This window comes from Ambystoma mexicanum, chromosome 6q, assembly GCF_040938575.1.
Source record: "Ambystoma mexicanum isolate Mex_15411 chromosome 6q, UKY_AmexF1_1, whole genome shotgun sequence".
Taxonomy (NCBI): Eukaryota; Metazoa; Chordata; class Amphibia; order Caudata; family Ambystomatidae; genus Ambystoma; species Ambystoma mexicanum.
The window spans coordinates 94418619-94435140 of record NC_090937.1 but is presented as its reverse complement, the minus strand read 5'-3'; the positions used below and the strand labels follow the sequence as shown (position 1 = coordinate 94435140).

Below are 16522 nucleotides of genomic sequence, written 5' to 3'. Positions count from 1 at the left end.
TGGAAGACCTCAGAGAACTCAGAAAAACACCCCGGAATACAATGAATAGAACTCCTTTCAGCCGCACATACGGTTTTGACAGTTTCGAACAAAGGCTCAGGTAGGCACTCTCCTTGGCAGTATTTGGAGTTAAAACTCAATAGATTGTCCGTCCAGTCTACAGTGGGGTTGTGCTTACGGAGCCAACCGATCCCCAATATGACCGGAAAATGGGCTGCGCGGATTATGTCAAACTTTATCAGCTCTGAGTGTTGCTGTATGGATACCTTAACTTCTTCCGTGGTATGGGTTATGAGTCCGGAACATAAAGGAGTTCCGTCTACTCCCTCTACCTTTTGATCTTCCTTTTTGGCAATCCTGAGCAGACCCAACTTATCCGCCCATAAGGTGTCCAGGAAATGGCCTGCTGCTCCACAGTCCAGCAGTGCCTGAGTGTCAACTTCTTTTCCTCGGAATCGAAGTTTGATAGCTATTACCATCAAGCGCAAATCTTCAGCCGACTTGGTGGAGGTTACAGAGAGGGTGGTGTAGGAATAAGGGAATGCCCCTCGATAGTCCGTCCTACCAACTACCGAGGACGTTTGTTTCCCGACCTCCTTGGGGGCACATCTGGACAATCTCTCAATAGGTGAGTGGCCGATCCACAATACATACAAAGACTTCCTTCACATCTCCTCTTTTTCTCTTCAGCAGTCAATGGGGCTCTGGTAGTCTCTATTTGCATGGGTTCATCTCGGGCAGTGCGTGTAACAGGTGAGGAGGCTGAAGTGTGTGTCTCCGAAAATGGGGTAGAACTTCAAGTCTTTTTCTTTTCGTTCTTCCGTTCTGTCAGGTGGAAATCAATTCGTAGGACAGCCATTAGGAGATCCGAGAGGATTCATGAAGAGGGATCCAGGCAAGTTCATCCTTTAATTCTTCCCGCAAGCCCCTACGGAAAATAGTGTACTGGGCCTGTTCTTGCCAGCCAGCCTCCCCGGCCAGTTTCTTGAAGGTGGAAATGTAGGAAAGTAGGTCAGAGCTTCCTTGGCACACATCTAGTAAGTCCTTGCTGGCTAAATGTGCGCATTCTGTCCGAAGAAAGGTTTGTTTTAGAAGATCCTTAAATGCAGCGTATTCTTGTAGAACAGGGTCGGACAGGGATACCAATGGAGTTGCCCATGCCAAGGCATTCCCCGTCATATGGGTTATCATAAAACCCACCTTGGCATGATCAGTGGAAAAGGCGTTTTGTCTGAATGTGAAGTGTATATTACAGGCTTCCAAAAATTCCTTCACCTTCCTTTCTGAGCCGTTGAACTTCCCTGACACCAGGGGTAGAGGGGGTTACTCTAACGCCTGTTGTTCCCTGGCGGCTACTCTTTGCTGGAGGGCCACGTTGTCGGTCTTGAGTGCCTGAACTTCCGCATTGAGGTTCTGGACCGCTGCCACCAGCTCTTGCAGCTGTTGTGGCGTTGCCATATCTTCACCTTGGCGTTGCAAGCTATCAGGCCTATCAGGCTGCTCAATAGGATTGGCTAATGAGTCAACAATATCTTCCTCTTCACTTAAATAACGGAGATTTCCCGATTTCCCCCCCCTCCTCCTCCTCACCTGATGAGGTTGAATAGTCCAACTTCTTCCTTCGGGTGTGTCGAGCGTTGGGCTTCTTTTTCTTGAGCAGATAGGGTCTCCCTAGAAAGGAAGCCACCGTGACTCCAGGTCTAGAAATCCACAGTGGCTCCCCTCCGTAACAGCCAGTAACGTTGCAAGGGGAAAAAGCCTTTGGGCACAAAAAACCCCCTCGGTTCGTTGGAGAGAACTGAAGATAGCCGGAATAGCTGTTGATGAATTGGCTGGGATGGCAGGAGTAAACACGGCTGAAGATGTAGAACTGGCGAATGAAAGTACCAAATGCAGGATGGAAGGTCCTCAGGATAAAGAGGCACTAAAAATGTCTCTCCTGGAGGAAGTCAGGCGGAAGAGACCACGTAAGTCGTCCAAAAACAAGGGCAGGTGAGAAATCCAGGAGGGATGGTAACGGGGGAAGAGAAAGAAAAAAGAATGCAACAGGCAAGCGAGAGAAGGCTGATGCGAAGGTTGGAAGGGGGCGAAGCCAGGAAGCAGAGGGAGAGAGAGAGCGAGTTGGAATAAGCAGGCGGAAAAAAAATACCGCCGGGAGGAATACAAAACGGAGCGCACGCAACGAAGAAATATCACAGTTGCAACGCGCCGAGCCGCCGAGTGCCGAATGGTAAATACACTCGGCCGCAGCCATGTTGGAAGAAAAACTAGACCGTCAACCACGTTGACAAGGAAACGTGGCGGCACAGTCTGATGGCGTCCTTTTTTCCACCTCCTCCACACATGCCAGTCGCCCGCGGTTGTGACACACGGTGGGGCTGGCTAGTGGATCCTTCCCCAGCTGCTCCCAAGCCAAGTATTGTGCTGAAGGAGGGTAGAACTAGCTCCCCTTGTCCACCCCAGCCATCACCCCACGGGGCAGGCTATTGACATTGTTACATTATCTGAATAGTCAGTTGGTTGATTCAAACTGTACTTCGAATGGATTGTGTCCTCCAACGTATTCCTCATCTTTGACATGTAATATCCAGCTTTGGCTGCTTCGGAAAAACATTTCGGCAGAAGGCGCCCTGCGTCGATGGCGTCAAGTTGATGTCCCTCGAAGGCCTCCGTTGAGGGTGACGACATCAGATGTTATAAGTAGCATGCACGGCTCCTGTTGGCATCAGTTCAGTTTTTCCGGAAACGTGTTTGCTTCGTGAAACTCGGCGTGCCTCGTACTTCTGAAGTACTGTGAATTGCTGATCTTCGGCAATGTCTTTGTCTTCAACCACGACTCCTCCTCGTTCCGGGTTTGAAAAGTGTAAGGAGTGCGACTCCAAGATGTCGATAACGGACCCGCATCGAGTCTGTCTGTGGTGCCTGGGCGAGGGCCACGAGACGGATACTTCGTCCAATTGTCAGGCCATGACAGAGAAGGGCTTGCGGGAACAAAAGGGAAAATTACAGGTAGGCAAGGTGTCCATGCCCTGTAAATCCCGACCAGCTGCGGCTTCGACCGACGAATCGACGGGCGACTCGCCTCATCGGAAGAAGTCCAAGCGCTCACCGTCTCGTAGTGGTTCCCGCCACTCTTGGTCCTCATCGAACTGAAGGCACCGCCGGTCGCCTTCCTCATATTCTTCTTCAGGCAGTACCCCCGAGAGGGTGACATGCGCCCCCGAGACATTGACACTGGCCAAGTGGGAAGCTTTCTGGATGGAGATGCTTAAGATCTGGAGAGACAGGGCAAGGCTCCATCCACGCCTTCCGTAGAAGCTGGCAAGGAGCTGTCTCGCCCTGATATTCGTGCACCCTCAAAGCCCAGCTACTCTGTGTGATTCCCATCGAGAGCCCTCGAGGTCTCGAGACAAGGGGTCGAAAGAATACTACAACTGGAGAGAGAGGTCATGGTCTCCGACTTTGTTGAGGCTGCTTCGACACCTGTCAGGCCTTCAGCGCCGTTGTCGACGCCAAAGCCGACGACACCGGTGGGGCGGAGTTTACCGGCTCAGCCTGTTGACCCTCCTAGAAAGACTTTGGCTAAGTCTCAGTCGACGCCTTCGATGCATTCCAAGCCTCTGGCCTCCATCCCAGACCTATATTTGAGGAGGAGGAATGTTTGGATGAGGATGTGGAGGTACCCTTTGGGCTCCAGTATGGCACACATAATGTGCTGGATTGCCTCATATCAGAAGAGAGCAGGATGCAGGACTTGTGTGATACTTTACATAATGAAAGTGGGATTGATACCTCTCCTGAGCTAGAGTTCGGCAAGCCAGACCCTGGGAAGCATGCGGAATCATCGTATAGGCATCTTATCTCTAAGGTGGTGGAGTACTTGGGCTGGTCCAGACCGCCAGCGCCTTATGATCAAGATGATCTTACAGATCTTGTGTTACCATTACGTGTGGCTCTACAAAAAAGGGTTGCCAGGAAGGAATTGGGAGACCCCGGAAACTAATCCGGTAGTGGACAAGTCTCTAACAAGAAAATACTGCCCCTCCCGTAGTGACCCCGGCTATCTGTCACAACACCACACTCCTAAGAGTTTGGTGGTCCAGGCATCTATGGCTACCTCGAGGCAGGCCGCGTACCCCACCATCCCTCCTGATAGGGACAATAAGCGGGTAGATGCATGGATGCGGAAGGTATTTTCGGCTGTGGGTATGGCATTGAAATCAGCCAAATCCACCTGTGCACTTGCAAAATGTTTGTACACTATGTGGGAGTGCATCACCATGGAGGTGGAGCACATTCCAGAAGGGGAAGAGAGGCATGGCTTCCTGGCTCTTGTTAAGGATGGCAAGGAGGCCATGTGTGAGTCCCTCCACCCTGGATTGGATTCTACGGGTAGCATCAGCAGATCCATGGCCATGAGCACTGCTATACGCAGGTTTGCGTGGTTGCGCAAGTCAGGTTTTGCACCTGATGTGCAGGCTCATCTTCTCAACATGCCATTTGACGGGTCTCATATTTTTGGCAGCAAGACTGACAAGAGCCTTGAGAAATTGCAGACTTCAAAGGTGGTGACCAAGTCTTTAAGTTCCGCCGTTAGGCAACCTCAGCCTTTTCATGCTAGTAGACAACCATGGAGGGGTAGATCCTTTTATTATTACTCCTCATTTGGAAAGGAGAGAGGAATGGCCAGTCAAAGAGGCCATCGTAAATTCCCTCGTGGTGGACGAGGTAGTGGTGCCAAGCCAGCTCAAGCAGCAGCCTCTGTGCCATCTGCCTCTGCAACAGCCGCTTCAAAACTGCTCTGAAGGCTTCAATCACGATTCTCCATTGGGGTGGAATCTGTCTCAGCATCTCGAAGAATGGCGAGCCATTAATTTGGATGCTTGGGCCCTGGAAACTGTAGCCCATGGCTAGTGCCTTCCCTTTATCAAAAAGCCTCAGACCAATCCACCGGGGAAACACTCTTTGATGATTCCAGATCTGCTCCTTGTGCAGGAGATCCCTGCTAGAGAAAGGCGCTGTAGAACCAGTGCCTGTAGCGGAGAGGAACAAGGGTTGGTATTCCCCTTTTTTTTTATTCCCAAAAAGGACTGAGACACATCTTGGACTTGAGATACTTGAACAAGTTCCTCAGGAAAGACAAATTCAAGATGGTTACTCTTCAGGCCCTCCAACTCCAGGATTAGTTGGTGTCATTGGACCTTCAGGATGCTTATTTTCATGTGCCAATCCATCTCAAGCACAGAAAATACCTTTTCGCTGTTGGCGGCTCGCACTGTCAGTTTTGAGTCCTGCCATTCGGGTTGACCTCCACCCCAAGGGTCTTCACCAAGCTGATGGTGGTGGTGGCGGCACATCTCAGGAAAGGGGGGATTCACATCTACCCATACCTGGACGATTGGCTCTTCAGGGCGCGTTCTCCCGAACAAGCCCGGCATCATCTCAACATTATTGCCACTCTCTTCAACGACTGCGCTTCTCCCTCAATTTCAAGAAGTCCCATATGAAACCTTCCTAACAGCTCCAGTACATCAGGAAAGTGCTCGACTCCCAAGGTGAGGGCTCAAGACATTCTCCAGATGGTTACGAAATTCCAGCATGCCCAGAATCTTCCTGCCTTTGAGGTTCTTGAGGTTGCTCGGCCTCATGGCTTCCTGCATTTTCCTGGTACCAGAGGCCCGCTTCAATGGGCTTTCCGATCGCAATGGTCCCAGTTCTCGGGACAGATGTCGGACTGCCTCCAGATTCTGACCAGTGTCTCACGGGATCTGCTGTGGTGGGCCTGCGAGGAAAATGTTCTGAAAGGCGAACACTTTTGGCAAACATGGCCGGAGATCACTGTAGTAACGGACGTCTCACTCACGGGTTGGGGAGATCACGCCAACGACTTGACTGTCAGTGGTCGTTGGTCTCCATCGAGGTCCAAACTACACATCAATCATTTGGAGCTGAGAGCAATCAGACTTGCACTGAAGGCTTTTCTGCCATCTGTACGAGTGTCAGGGATGGCACTCTATTAAGAGTGGCACAGGACACCCAGAAAGGGTTTGGGTGGTTGTGCCAAATAAAGTGTACAGATAAGAACACACACAGCGGAAAGGAAAGAGAACGAAGAGTAAGCAAGAGTAGCAAGGGAAAAGATACAGAATGAATACCCTCTTGGGGTGTATGCAGATATAGGAAAAGAGTATTCCACGAACCTTGGAAATACTCTAGCCTTCTGCACAGTTTGCTATAACAGAGGCCCACGCTGTTTGCTCATGACTTGGAACAGCAGCTCTGGGTGTCTGTAATGTAGAAACAGGACAAGGGAAGGGGCAGAGGTTGACTGATGGGAACCAACAGACAAGCTCTGTACAAAAGGGTCTACAAACAGTACAAGAGAAGATACTACAGACAAATCCAGGAAAGGAGGTGATAGCAAACTAGCAGAAGGAAATGAAAGGAAAGTCGTGTAACAGGATAGGATAGCAGAGGACAGTAAGGAACAAGGTTGAGAGCTCAGAGGAGCAGGAAAGCAATGAGTAAGCCCACAGGAGTAGGACTGTAAGGTAGAACGCCCAGAGGAAAAAGGGCTTAGGGCAGCAGAGTAAAGCATACTGCACGGCAAGGATCCCGTAAGGGCCGGGCAGTAAGGAGTGAACCCTGAGAGACAGGGCCGCTGAACGTAGAAGGTAGCAGAGGACTGTAGAGGCAGCTAGCGGAAAAGGTAGGTAGTAGGCAGCGGAGCGTGATAAGCTGCAAGTAGGAAGGCCCAGAGGACAAGGGCTGTAGGTAGTCAGAGTGAGGTAGGCTGCAGAGCAGGGAGCCCCAGAGGACAAGGGCTAAGGCAGCCGGAGTGAGGCAGGCTGCAGAGCAGGGGGCCCAGAAGACAAGGGCTGAAGGCAGCCGGAGTGAGGCAGGCTGCAGGGCAGGGAGCCCAGAGGACAAGGGCTGAGGCTGGGAAGCAGCAGAGCGTGATCAGCTGCAATGTAGAGGGCCCACAGGGCAAGGGCGGAGGCTGGAAGGCAGCAGAGCGTGATCGGCTGCAATGTGGAGAGTCCGGCAAGGCAAGGGCGGAGGCTGGAAGGCAGCAGAGCGTGATCGGCTGCAATGTGGAGAGCCCGGCAGGGCAAGGGCGGAGGCTGGAAGGCAGCAGAGCGTGATCGGCTGCAATGTGGAGAGCCCGGCAGGGCAAGGGCGGAGGCTGGAAGGCAGCAGAGCGTGATCGGCTGCAATGAGGAGAGCCCGGCAGGGCAAGGGCGTAGGCTGGAAGGCAGCAGAGCGTGATCAGCTGCAGTGTGGAGAGCCCAGCAGGGCAATGGCGGAGGCTGGAAGGCAGCAGAGCGTGATCAGCTGCAGTGTGGAGAGCCCAGAGGAGCAGGGCTGTGAGGCAGGGAGCCTGGAAGGCTATGGCTGAAGGCAGCAGGGTGGAGCAAGCAACAAGGCAGGGTCCAAGCAGGAGTGAAGGTAAGCAGCATACAAGATCCGTAGGAAGATGCAAAAGGTGGAGGAAGGACTCTCAGATGCAAGAGGCTGAGCCACTGCAGGCAGCAGCCTTTATACTACCTAGCCAAGCTCAGGGGCAGGCTAATTGGTTGCACCTGGCGAAGCACACCTGCAGGCAATCGGCCACCTCCCTTTCTGTTCCTGGGCTGGTGGAAGCAGCGCAAGTCTCTAGGGCTTCTGGGGGGTGTAGTTCCTTTGATAACCAATAGGAACAGCCAGGAATCGATGCTTGTAGCCAGGTGCATTATGGTATGCGTAGTTTGTTGGAAATAATCATTAAGCAGCAAAGTCTCGCAAATGGGAAATAAAGTTCCCAAAGTAAATATAGATGGATCCAAGAGTCTGTTGTAAATAAATGATAAACATATAGTCCAAATTGAGCGTAAATGGATGCGCCCATGGCGCAGGCATGACAACGAGAAAAGAATGTCCTGATAATGACGGACAATGCAGTGGCCATGCACTACCTCAACAAGAGGGGAGGCATAGGGTCGCTACCACTGTGCAAAGAGGCAATGCAGCTCTGGAATTGGGCTATTCAAGAAGGAATGTCCCTATAGGCGGTTCACCTGGCCAGGGAAGAGAACACGGCTGCGGACGCTCTGAGCAGGCAGAGCACAGTCTCCCACGAGTGGGAATTAGCTCAGGAAGTCCTTCAAGAGATCTTTGCCCTTTTGGGGAAACCCTGATGTGGATCTGTTCGCGGCCGGTGTCAACCGGAAGTGCGAACTGTACTGCTCAAGGGAATTTCCTCCGAGAGGAGCTCTAGGAGACGCGTTTGTGGTGGAATGGGAGTTTCCACTCCTGTATGCGTTTCCTCCAGTCCCCGTCATTCCTCAAGTAATCAATAGGTTGAGGAGGTTCGGAAATGGCATGATCCTCATTGCCCTGGACTGGGCCAGGAGAATCTGGTACCCGGACCTTCTGGATATGTCCATCTGTCCTCCGATACGTCTTCTGCTAAGCGAGGATCTTCTCTCGCGAGAGGAGGGTCGAGTTCTCCATCCAGAGGTCGATACTCTCAACCTTCACGCTTAGTTTCTGAATGGTTGAGGTACAAGGATTGGGACCTTCTGGATGACGTGATGGAGGTGTTGCTTTTGGCTAGGAGGCCAGCAACAAAGTCTCTGTATCGTTGCCATTGGAATATGTTTTGTGACTGGTGCAGAGACCGGAATGTTGATCTTTTCATTGTACAACACTGGATGGTCTATCCTTTCTGCTTTCCTTGGCACATAAAGGTTTACAAGTTTGTACCATTAAGGGTTACCTGACAGCACTATCCATTTTTAAGCGCTCATCAGAGGAATGTTCCTATTTTAAGATCCCTTTAGTCACTCAGTTTCTGAATTGCTCACAAATGTGTTCCCACCTTCTACATTCCAGGTTCCGGTATGGGACCTCAACTTGGGGGTGCTCCTTTTGAACCATTGCACTCATGCCCTTTAAGGTTGTTGACCTTCCTGTTGGTTTCTCTTACATCTGCAAGAAGAGTGAGCGAGTTGCAAGTGCTTTCTTCCAAGCCACCCTTTACTATATTCCACAAGGACAGGGTTGTATTGAGGGTGAAGCCCTCCTTTTTGCCTAAGATTGTTTTGGAGTTCCACCTGTGGCAAAATATTGTGCTACCAGCATTCTATCCTCCTCTGCATCCTAGTAAGAATGAGGAAAGACTACATCGGTTGTACCCTAGGAGGACGTTAAACTTATATGTGTTCAGGATGTCCAAATTGAGAGTGGATGACCAACTCTTTGTAGGGTATGCGGGACACAGGCTAGGCCAGGCTGTTTCCAAATAGACCTTATCTAGGTGGATCATCCTAGCTATTTCTGAATGCTACTGGCTGGCAGGCAACGAACATCCTGAGGGTGTGCGTGCTCATTCTGCCAGAGGCATAGCCACTTCGTCTGCCCTGTAGAGAGGTGTCCCTATTAAAAACATCTGTGATGCTGCAACGTGGTCATCCATACACACGTTCACCAAGCATTACTCTTTGGATACTTCTCACGCTCAGGATGTTGCTTTTGGCAAGGCAGTCCTTTATTCTGCCCTTTAAAATTTCTGCATGTCTAAATTCTCACCCGCCTCCTATAATGGATTCTGCTTTGGGAGTCTGTCAAGGATGAGGAAAACTTTGGAGGACACAATCCATTAGAAGAATAAGTTACTTACCCCTGGTAACGTTCTTTCGACTGGATGTTCCTCCAACATATTCCTCATCGCCCTCCCAGCCTATCCCTCCTTTGAATTTTCCATGCTATTTCAGCTTTTGTTCCCACAAGGATGTGTACTGTCCTGCCCGTGTTTCTGGGCAACTCTGAGAAGAGGGCGGAAAACAGTACTGAGTCCAAAGGGCGCCGTGCGTGCTACTTATTACATCTGGTGACATCACCCTTGACGGAGACCTTCGGGGGACATCGACTCAATGCAATCGCCGCAGGGCGCCCTCTGCCGAAATTATTTTCCAAAGCAGCCGAAGCTGAACATTACATGTCAAAGATGAGGAATACGTTGGAGTAACATCCAGTCGAAAGAACGTTACCAGGGGTAAGTAACATGTTCATCTCTCCAACTATGCTGAGACATTCTTCAGAATGTTTATTCTGTGGTGTCCCTATTTGTTAACTTACTGTGATCTTTATTCTTCAAATATGTTATGTTATCCGGTTAATGTGTTTATAGTGACAGAGAGAGATTCAGAGGTATTAAAGTGCTGTTGTATATCAGAGGCTTCTGGGCTAGTTTTAGTTGCAGGTGGGTGACCCAACAGTGGCAAGTGGAACTTTGAATAGTAAGGGAAGGAATTCTACAACATAATAAGACATCTTGGAAGTGTGCTGCACTGTTTAAACTTTTAAGTAAATAAGTAATTCATTGTTTTCTGTTTCATTTTAGTCATGAGTACATCACTGGATATTACAGAGTTTCTGCATATTTCTTCTCCAAATTATTGTCTGACTTAATTCCCTTAAGAGCTTTGACCAGCATCATCTTCACGGCTATAGCTTATTTCATGATTGGTAAGTCATTCAAGTGCACCCATTGTATACCTAAGAACCTGCTTCCTCACGGTCATACTCTAAGCATTGTTTATTTAATGTTGCCCGATATCTCCTGCCGTTGGCCTCATGTGTAGAATTGGAAGATAATTCTGAAACACACTTTTTCTTCCAAACAAAAATGATATGTTTATTTAGAATAGTATGTTCTGGATTTTTCACATGCCCCATTTGTTGGGAACTGTTGTAGGAATGGAAGGAATGTGACCCGCTGTTAATCTTTAGAAGCTGCTATGCTGGTTCCGATATTTCTTTTCCTGAGCAATCCATCCATGATTTAGCTCTTCCTCCAACCCATTTAGTCAATTTCTTCATTGTATTTAACCCAGTGACAAAGATGTAATCCATTGGATTCTACAGATGCGGTGGTCTGCAATGTGTGGCTCTCCTGATGTTTTAAACTGCAATTTGCATGATCTCTCATCATTGACTGTGATAGATTGGAGTTGTAGTACAAAACATCTGGAGAACCTAAGGAACCTGTGGAAAAATGAGGCTGCAGCTCTTTTACTCAACTCAGGTTTTCTTGATAGAAATGTGTTGCTTTTGTTCCACTAGTTTTCTTTTCAACCGATTAGAATAAAACCTTAATTTCCTCAATGGCAGCTGGCCGGGTTATTTAAATCCTGAAGGTTGACAGACAATTTAGGCATATCATTTAATCAATGTACTCTGTTCACAGGGCAAATTTAGGTCGACACTACTCTATCAAATACATGGCATGCCCGATTTGCTAGGAAGTTGTTCCGTCCTTTGTAGCCCTGCTCACTGAACGAACGAAGATTGTGATATTTCAGTTGAGCTCTGTTGTCAATGTCAGTGCAATGGTTTTCCACAGTAGTCTCTGATCTCCCAACCACAAGCCTGAGGCCACTTTGGAGAACATGTATGTGTTGCAAATGCTGTACCCAAAAGTAAGCCGCAGGCAAATACGGAGGTGTTGTCTAGTTCCAAATTTCTATTCGGCTATGTTGCCTGGCTGTCTTCAGGGTGAAAACGTTTCCCAAATCTGACCAAACCTCTGGAATAATCATCCCCTAATCTTTGTCTTGCCTCCAACCTCCTCTTACAGAAAAACTCATCCCTTTTCCTATTAAACAACAATTCTAACCTCCTAACCCCAACCGCTCCATTCCAAGGGTCTCTTCTGGACCCCAAGCACCCGGTTTATTGGATATTGATTTGATCAGAGATGACCCAAGCAGTTTATATATTGATTCTCCCCCTGGATTAACGTTTGTCTTATCCCATTTCTGGTTTATGTAACATGTATTACCCACCATCAAACACTCATTTGCTCATTACTGACTGCTGGACTGCTACAGTATGGCACCGAGTACTTTTGTCACTGTTGTAAATGTGGCTGGTGGAAACATTGTGTAAAAAAAATATTGTTCTGTACCTTTGCTGAATATATGCTGGCATATTGTGTAATGTATACTTTACCCATCTATGTTAGCCCTATGCTGTTATATTGTCCAACATTGCCCATGCCTCTCTTGTTTAATTTACACCCCCCATCCATTGTATTGTATTTTATTTTGGGCTTTATATAGCTTAAGCTTAGTTAAGAAGTAACAGAGCATTGCGCATGCAGTTGAGTGTTACATATGAGGTGAGAAGGGTGGGTTACAATATGTGTTGTTTTTTTAATCACCAGGAATTAAATCTGAAAAAAATTGATACGAGGGGATTGGGTCCTCCGACGTATTCCATATCTATGACAGGTAATGTCCACAGCTGTGCTGCTTCGGAAAATCTTTAACGTCTGCGTCCTTCGTCGATGCGCCGTCCCCGAGGACCTCCTCCGACGGCCGATGTCACCCGATGTGATAAGTAGGACGCACGACGCCCATAGCCTCAGTTACGTTTTTTCCGCGAACGTGTTTGCTTCGTGAATCTCGGTACGCCTCGACTCGTTGGAGTTTGCTGTTTCAATTCTCGGTTCGTTGAACCTGTCGGTTTGTTGTGTAGACCTGTTCGTGGCGATGTCTTTCTCGTCTTCAACCCCGCGTCCGGGCTTCAAGAACTGTGGGGACTGTGGGTCCAAGAAGTCGGTCACGGACTCGCACGACGCCTGCCTCTGGTGCCTCGGTGAGGCCCACGATACGGACGACTGTCGACTGCCAGTTGCTCACGGCAAAGGCCTTGCAGAACGCAAGAAGAAGCTGTCAGTAGGCCGGGTGTCTAAGCCCTGGAAGTCGAGGTCTGCGGGGCTTTCGACGGATGACTCGAGGGCGACTCTCCGCATCATCGTTGGAAGTCCAGTAGGTCTCCTTCCAGGAGTCAGTCTCGCCACTCCTCCGCCTCTTCGAGGCATTCCAGGAAGCGCCAGCATAGGTCGCCTTCCCCGTCCTCTTCCGAGGACTCCGCCCGTCGGCGGGTCGCTTATCCCTCCATGCAAGCGACACCGGAGGAATGGGCTTCCTTCGGGAAGCAGATGCTAGCGATTCTGGAATCGCAGGGCACCGGTCCGTCCGTGCCTCCGAGTGGGGTCGGTCGGCACCGGTCGAGAGACACCGCTCGTACGCCTTTGGGCTCGAGGGTTCGGCACGGCTCACGGGAGAGGTCCCGCTCGGACAAGGGTAGCCGTTCTCGCCATGCCCGTGCCAGGTCCCGGTCCTCGACGTGCTCGAGACCGTGTGATCCTGTGCCATCTTCGAAGAAGACGTTGACGCCTGTGGCGCCGAGGTCAACGACGATTTCTCTCGAGGCTCCGCCTCCGAAGGGGTCGTCGATGCCGTCGGTGCCTAGGTTGTCGAGAGACACGCTCGGTGCTCCGGCTTCGAGGACTGTGTCGACGCCGCCGATGCTGGCGGCGCTGCAGCTAACGTCGAGTCCGATTCGCTCGACGTCGATGCCTTTTCTGTCGACGCCGGCGCCGACTCGTTCGGCACCCTCGGCGCCTTTTCTGTCGACTCCGCCGCCACCTTGTTCAGCACCCTCGACGCCTTTCAGGGCGGTGGTGTCGGAGGGGCCCCGTGGCATGGGGTTTGCCCCTAGAAAGGCTAAGGCTAAGGTCCGGCACTGCTTTGGTCCGCAGAGGTCTTCCTCTCCCCGCCTGGAGTACATTTCAGAGGGTGATGAAGGCTTTGATGAGGGCCTGGTTCCGGTTCCGGTTCCAGATGACCTTATCTCGGGCCATAGCCAGTTTGATGACCTGCGGCAGTCGCTGCATGATGCCAGTGGACTGGACACCTCTCCGGAGGTGGAATTTTGTAGGCCGGAGCCTGCCTCTCATGCCGATTCTTCATATCGGCGCCTTATGTCTCGGGTTACCGAGTACTTGGGTTGGTCAGCTCCCCCAGGGGAGTTCGTTCAGGATGATCTCACGTACATCCTTGATCTTGGTCCACCCACTGACCCGGTTTTGCCTTTTCATATGGCTCTGCAGAGAAGGGTGGCAGTGGCTTGGACTGCTCCGGAGAGTCTCCCGGCAGTGGGCAAGTCTTTGTCGCGAAAATACCGTCCAGCCAGTAGCGACCCCTGCTACTTGTCTAGGCACCCCACCCCGGAGAGTTTGGTGGTGCAGGCGGCTACGGCCCCGGCAAAGCAGGCGTCGTATCCTACCATCCCTCCGGATAGGGACAACAAACGTTTTGACGGCTGGGCGAAGAAAGTGTTTTCTTCGGGGGTATGGCGCTTCAGGCGGCCAACTCCATATGTGCCTTGTCTCGTTTCACACACACTCTGTGGAACTGTGTTGCATTAGCGGCTGATCGTATTCCCGAAGGGGACAAACGGGATGGTTTCCTTGCTATGGTTCAGGATGGCAAGGATGCTATGTGTGAGGCCGTTCAGTCGGGTTTGGACTTAGCGGATTGTGTCAGCCGGTCCATGGTGGCGAGCACCGTAATGCGCAGGTATGCGGGGTTGCAGAAGTTTGGGTTCGCTCCTGATGTGCAGTCCCGGCTCCTCAACATGCCTTTTGACAGTGAACACCTTTTTGGCAGCAACGCTGACGAGAGCCTTGAAAGGTTGCAGACCTCCAAAGCTGCAGCGAAGTCGTTGGGCGCTGCAGTTCGCCAACCTCCGCCTTTTCGTCCTAGGGGACAGCAATGGCGGGGAGGTTCCTTTCGCTGTTACTCGTCCTTCAGTAAAGCGAGGGGAGCTAGCAGTCAGAGAGGCCATCGTAGGAGTGCCAGAGGTGGAAACAAAGGTACTCGAGGTGCCAAGGCCGCTAGGGCAGTTGCCTCTTTGCCCTCAGGCAACGCCGCAGCCGCTACCACTCAGTCATGAGGCCAGGTCCCATGGTTCGCCGGTTGGGGGGAAGGCTGGCGCAGCATCTTGTAGAGTGGCAAGCCATTACTTCGGATGTGTGGGTTCCGGAGATCATAACCCACGGCTACTGTCTTCCTTTTCGGCAGAGGCCTCACGACAATCCACCAGGGAACCTCTCTTTGAAGAGTCCGGATCCGGTCCTTGCGCAGGAAATTCAAGCCCTGCTGGAGAAAGGCGCCATAGAACTGGTGCCTGTAGCGGAAAGGAACAAGGGATGGTATTCCCCTTATTTTTTGATTTCGAAGAAAGACGGGGGATTGAGACCCATCATGGACTTGCGCGGTTTGTACAAGCTCCTCCGGAAGGACAAGTTCAAGATGGTAACTCTTTCTCAAGTCCTCCAGGCCCTTCAACTTCAGGTCTGGTTGGTGTCTCTCGACCTCAAGGATGCTTACTTCCATGTGCCGATCCATCCCAAGCACAAGAAGTACCTGAGGTTCGCGGTTGGCGACTCGCACTTTCAGTTTCGGGTCCTGCCGTTCGGATTGACCTCCGCCCGAGGGTTTTCACCAAGCTCATGGTGGTGGTGGCAGCGCATCTCAGGAAAGGGGGGATTCATGTCTACCCCTACCTGGACGATTGGTTGATCAGGGGGAGCTCTCCCGTGCAAGTCCTGGATCATCTATCCGTCACCTGCCACTCCCTTCACAAGCTGGGCTTCTCCCTCAATTTAAAGAAGTCCCATTTGACACCAACGCAGCGGCTCCAGTACATCGGAGCAGTGCTCGACACGTCCCTGGGGCAGTGTTTTCCTCCTCAGGTGAGGGCTCTTCACATTCAGCAGATGGTGCACAAGTTTCAGCTTGCCCAGAATCTCGCAGCGTCCGAATTCTTGAGACTGCTCGGCCTCATGGCATCCTGCATTCTTCTGGTGCCAGAGGCTCGTCTGCAGATGAGATCTTTGCAGTGGGCACTCAAGCTCCAGTGGTCTCAGTACTCCGGCAGGCTGTCGGACCCTGTTCAGGTGCCGCCCTCGGTGGCCCGGGACCTTCTGTGGTGGGCCGTCGAGGGCAATCTGATGAAGGGGGCCCCATTATTGCCGCCCTGGCCGGAGGTGACGATCGTGACGGACGCATCCCTCACGGGATGGGGAGCTCATGCCAACGAGTTGACAGTCAGCGGTCGTTGGTCTCCGTCAGAGTCCAGACTCCATATCAATCTGTTGGAGCTGAGGGTCGTCAGGCTAGCCCTGAAGGCTTTTCTGCCGACTGTGCGCAGAAAGAGTGTCCTGATTCTAACGGACAACACGGTGGCCATGCACTACCTCAATAAAAAGGGGGGGGGGCAGGGTCACTTTCACTGTGCAGGGAGGCGATGCAGCTCGAGTTCTGGGCCATCCAGAAGGAAGTTTTCGATCTCGGCGGTTCATCTGGCCGGAGACGACAACGAGACGGCGGACGCTCTGAGCAGGCAGAGCACGATCTCTCACGAGTGGGAGCTGGCTCAGGAGATTCTCCTGGAGATCTTCGCCCTTTGGGGGACCCCTCAAGTGGATCTCTTTGCCTCCAGTGTCAACCGGAAGTGCGAAAGGTTTTGCTCGCAGGAATTTCCTCCAAAAGGAGCCTTAGGAGTCGCGTTCGTGGTGGAGTGGTCGTTTCCACTGCTGTACGCGTTTCCTCCAGTCACCGTCATCCCGCAAGTGCTGCGGAGGTTACGGAGGTTCGGTTCCCGGATGATCCTCATTGCTCCGGCG

At 51.4% G+C, this 16522-nt stretch overlaps 1 protein-coding gene across 1 annotated transcript in view; it reads left to right on the top strand.

The window, feature by feature from the left end:
- The window catches only part of LOC138515171 (broad substrate specificity ATP-binding cassette transporter ABCG2-like), an 861659-nt gene that overhangs the window by 637878 nt on the left and 207259 nt on the right, over positions 1-16522 (top strand). Inside the window, exon 11 of the mRNA XM_069630157.1 lies at positions 10385-10509. Coding sequence (XP_069486258.1) covers positions 10385-10509 — 125 coding nt within the window. The remainder of the gene's footprint in view (positions 1-10384; positions 10510-16522) is intronic.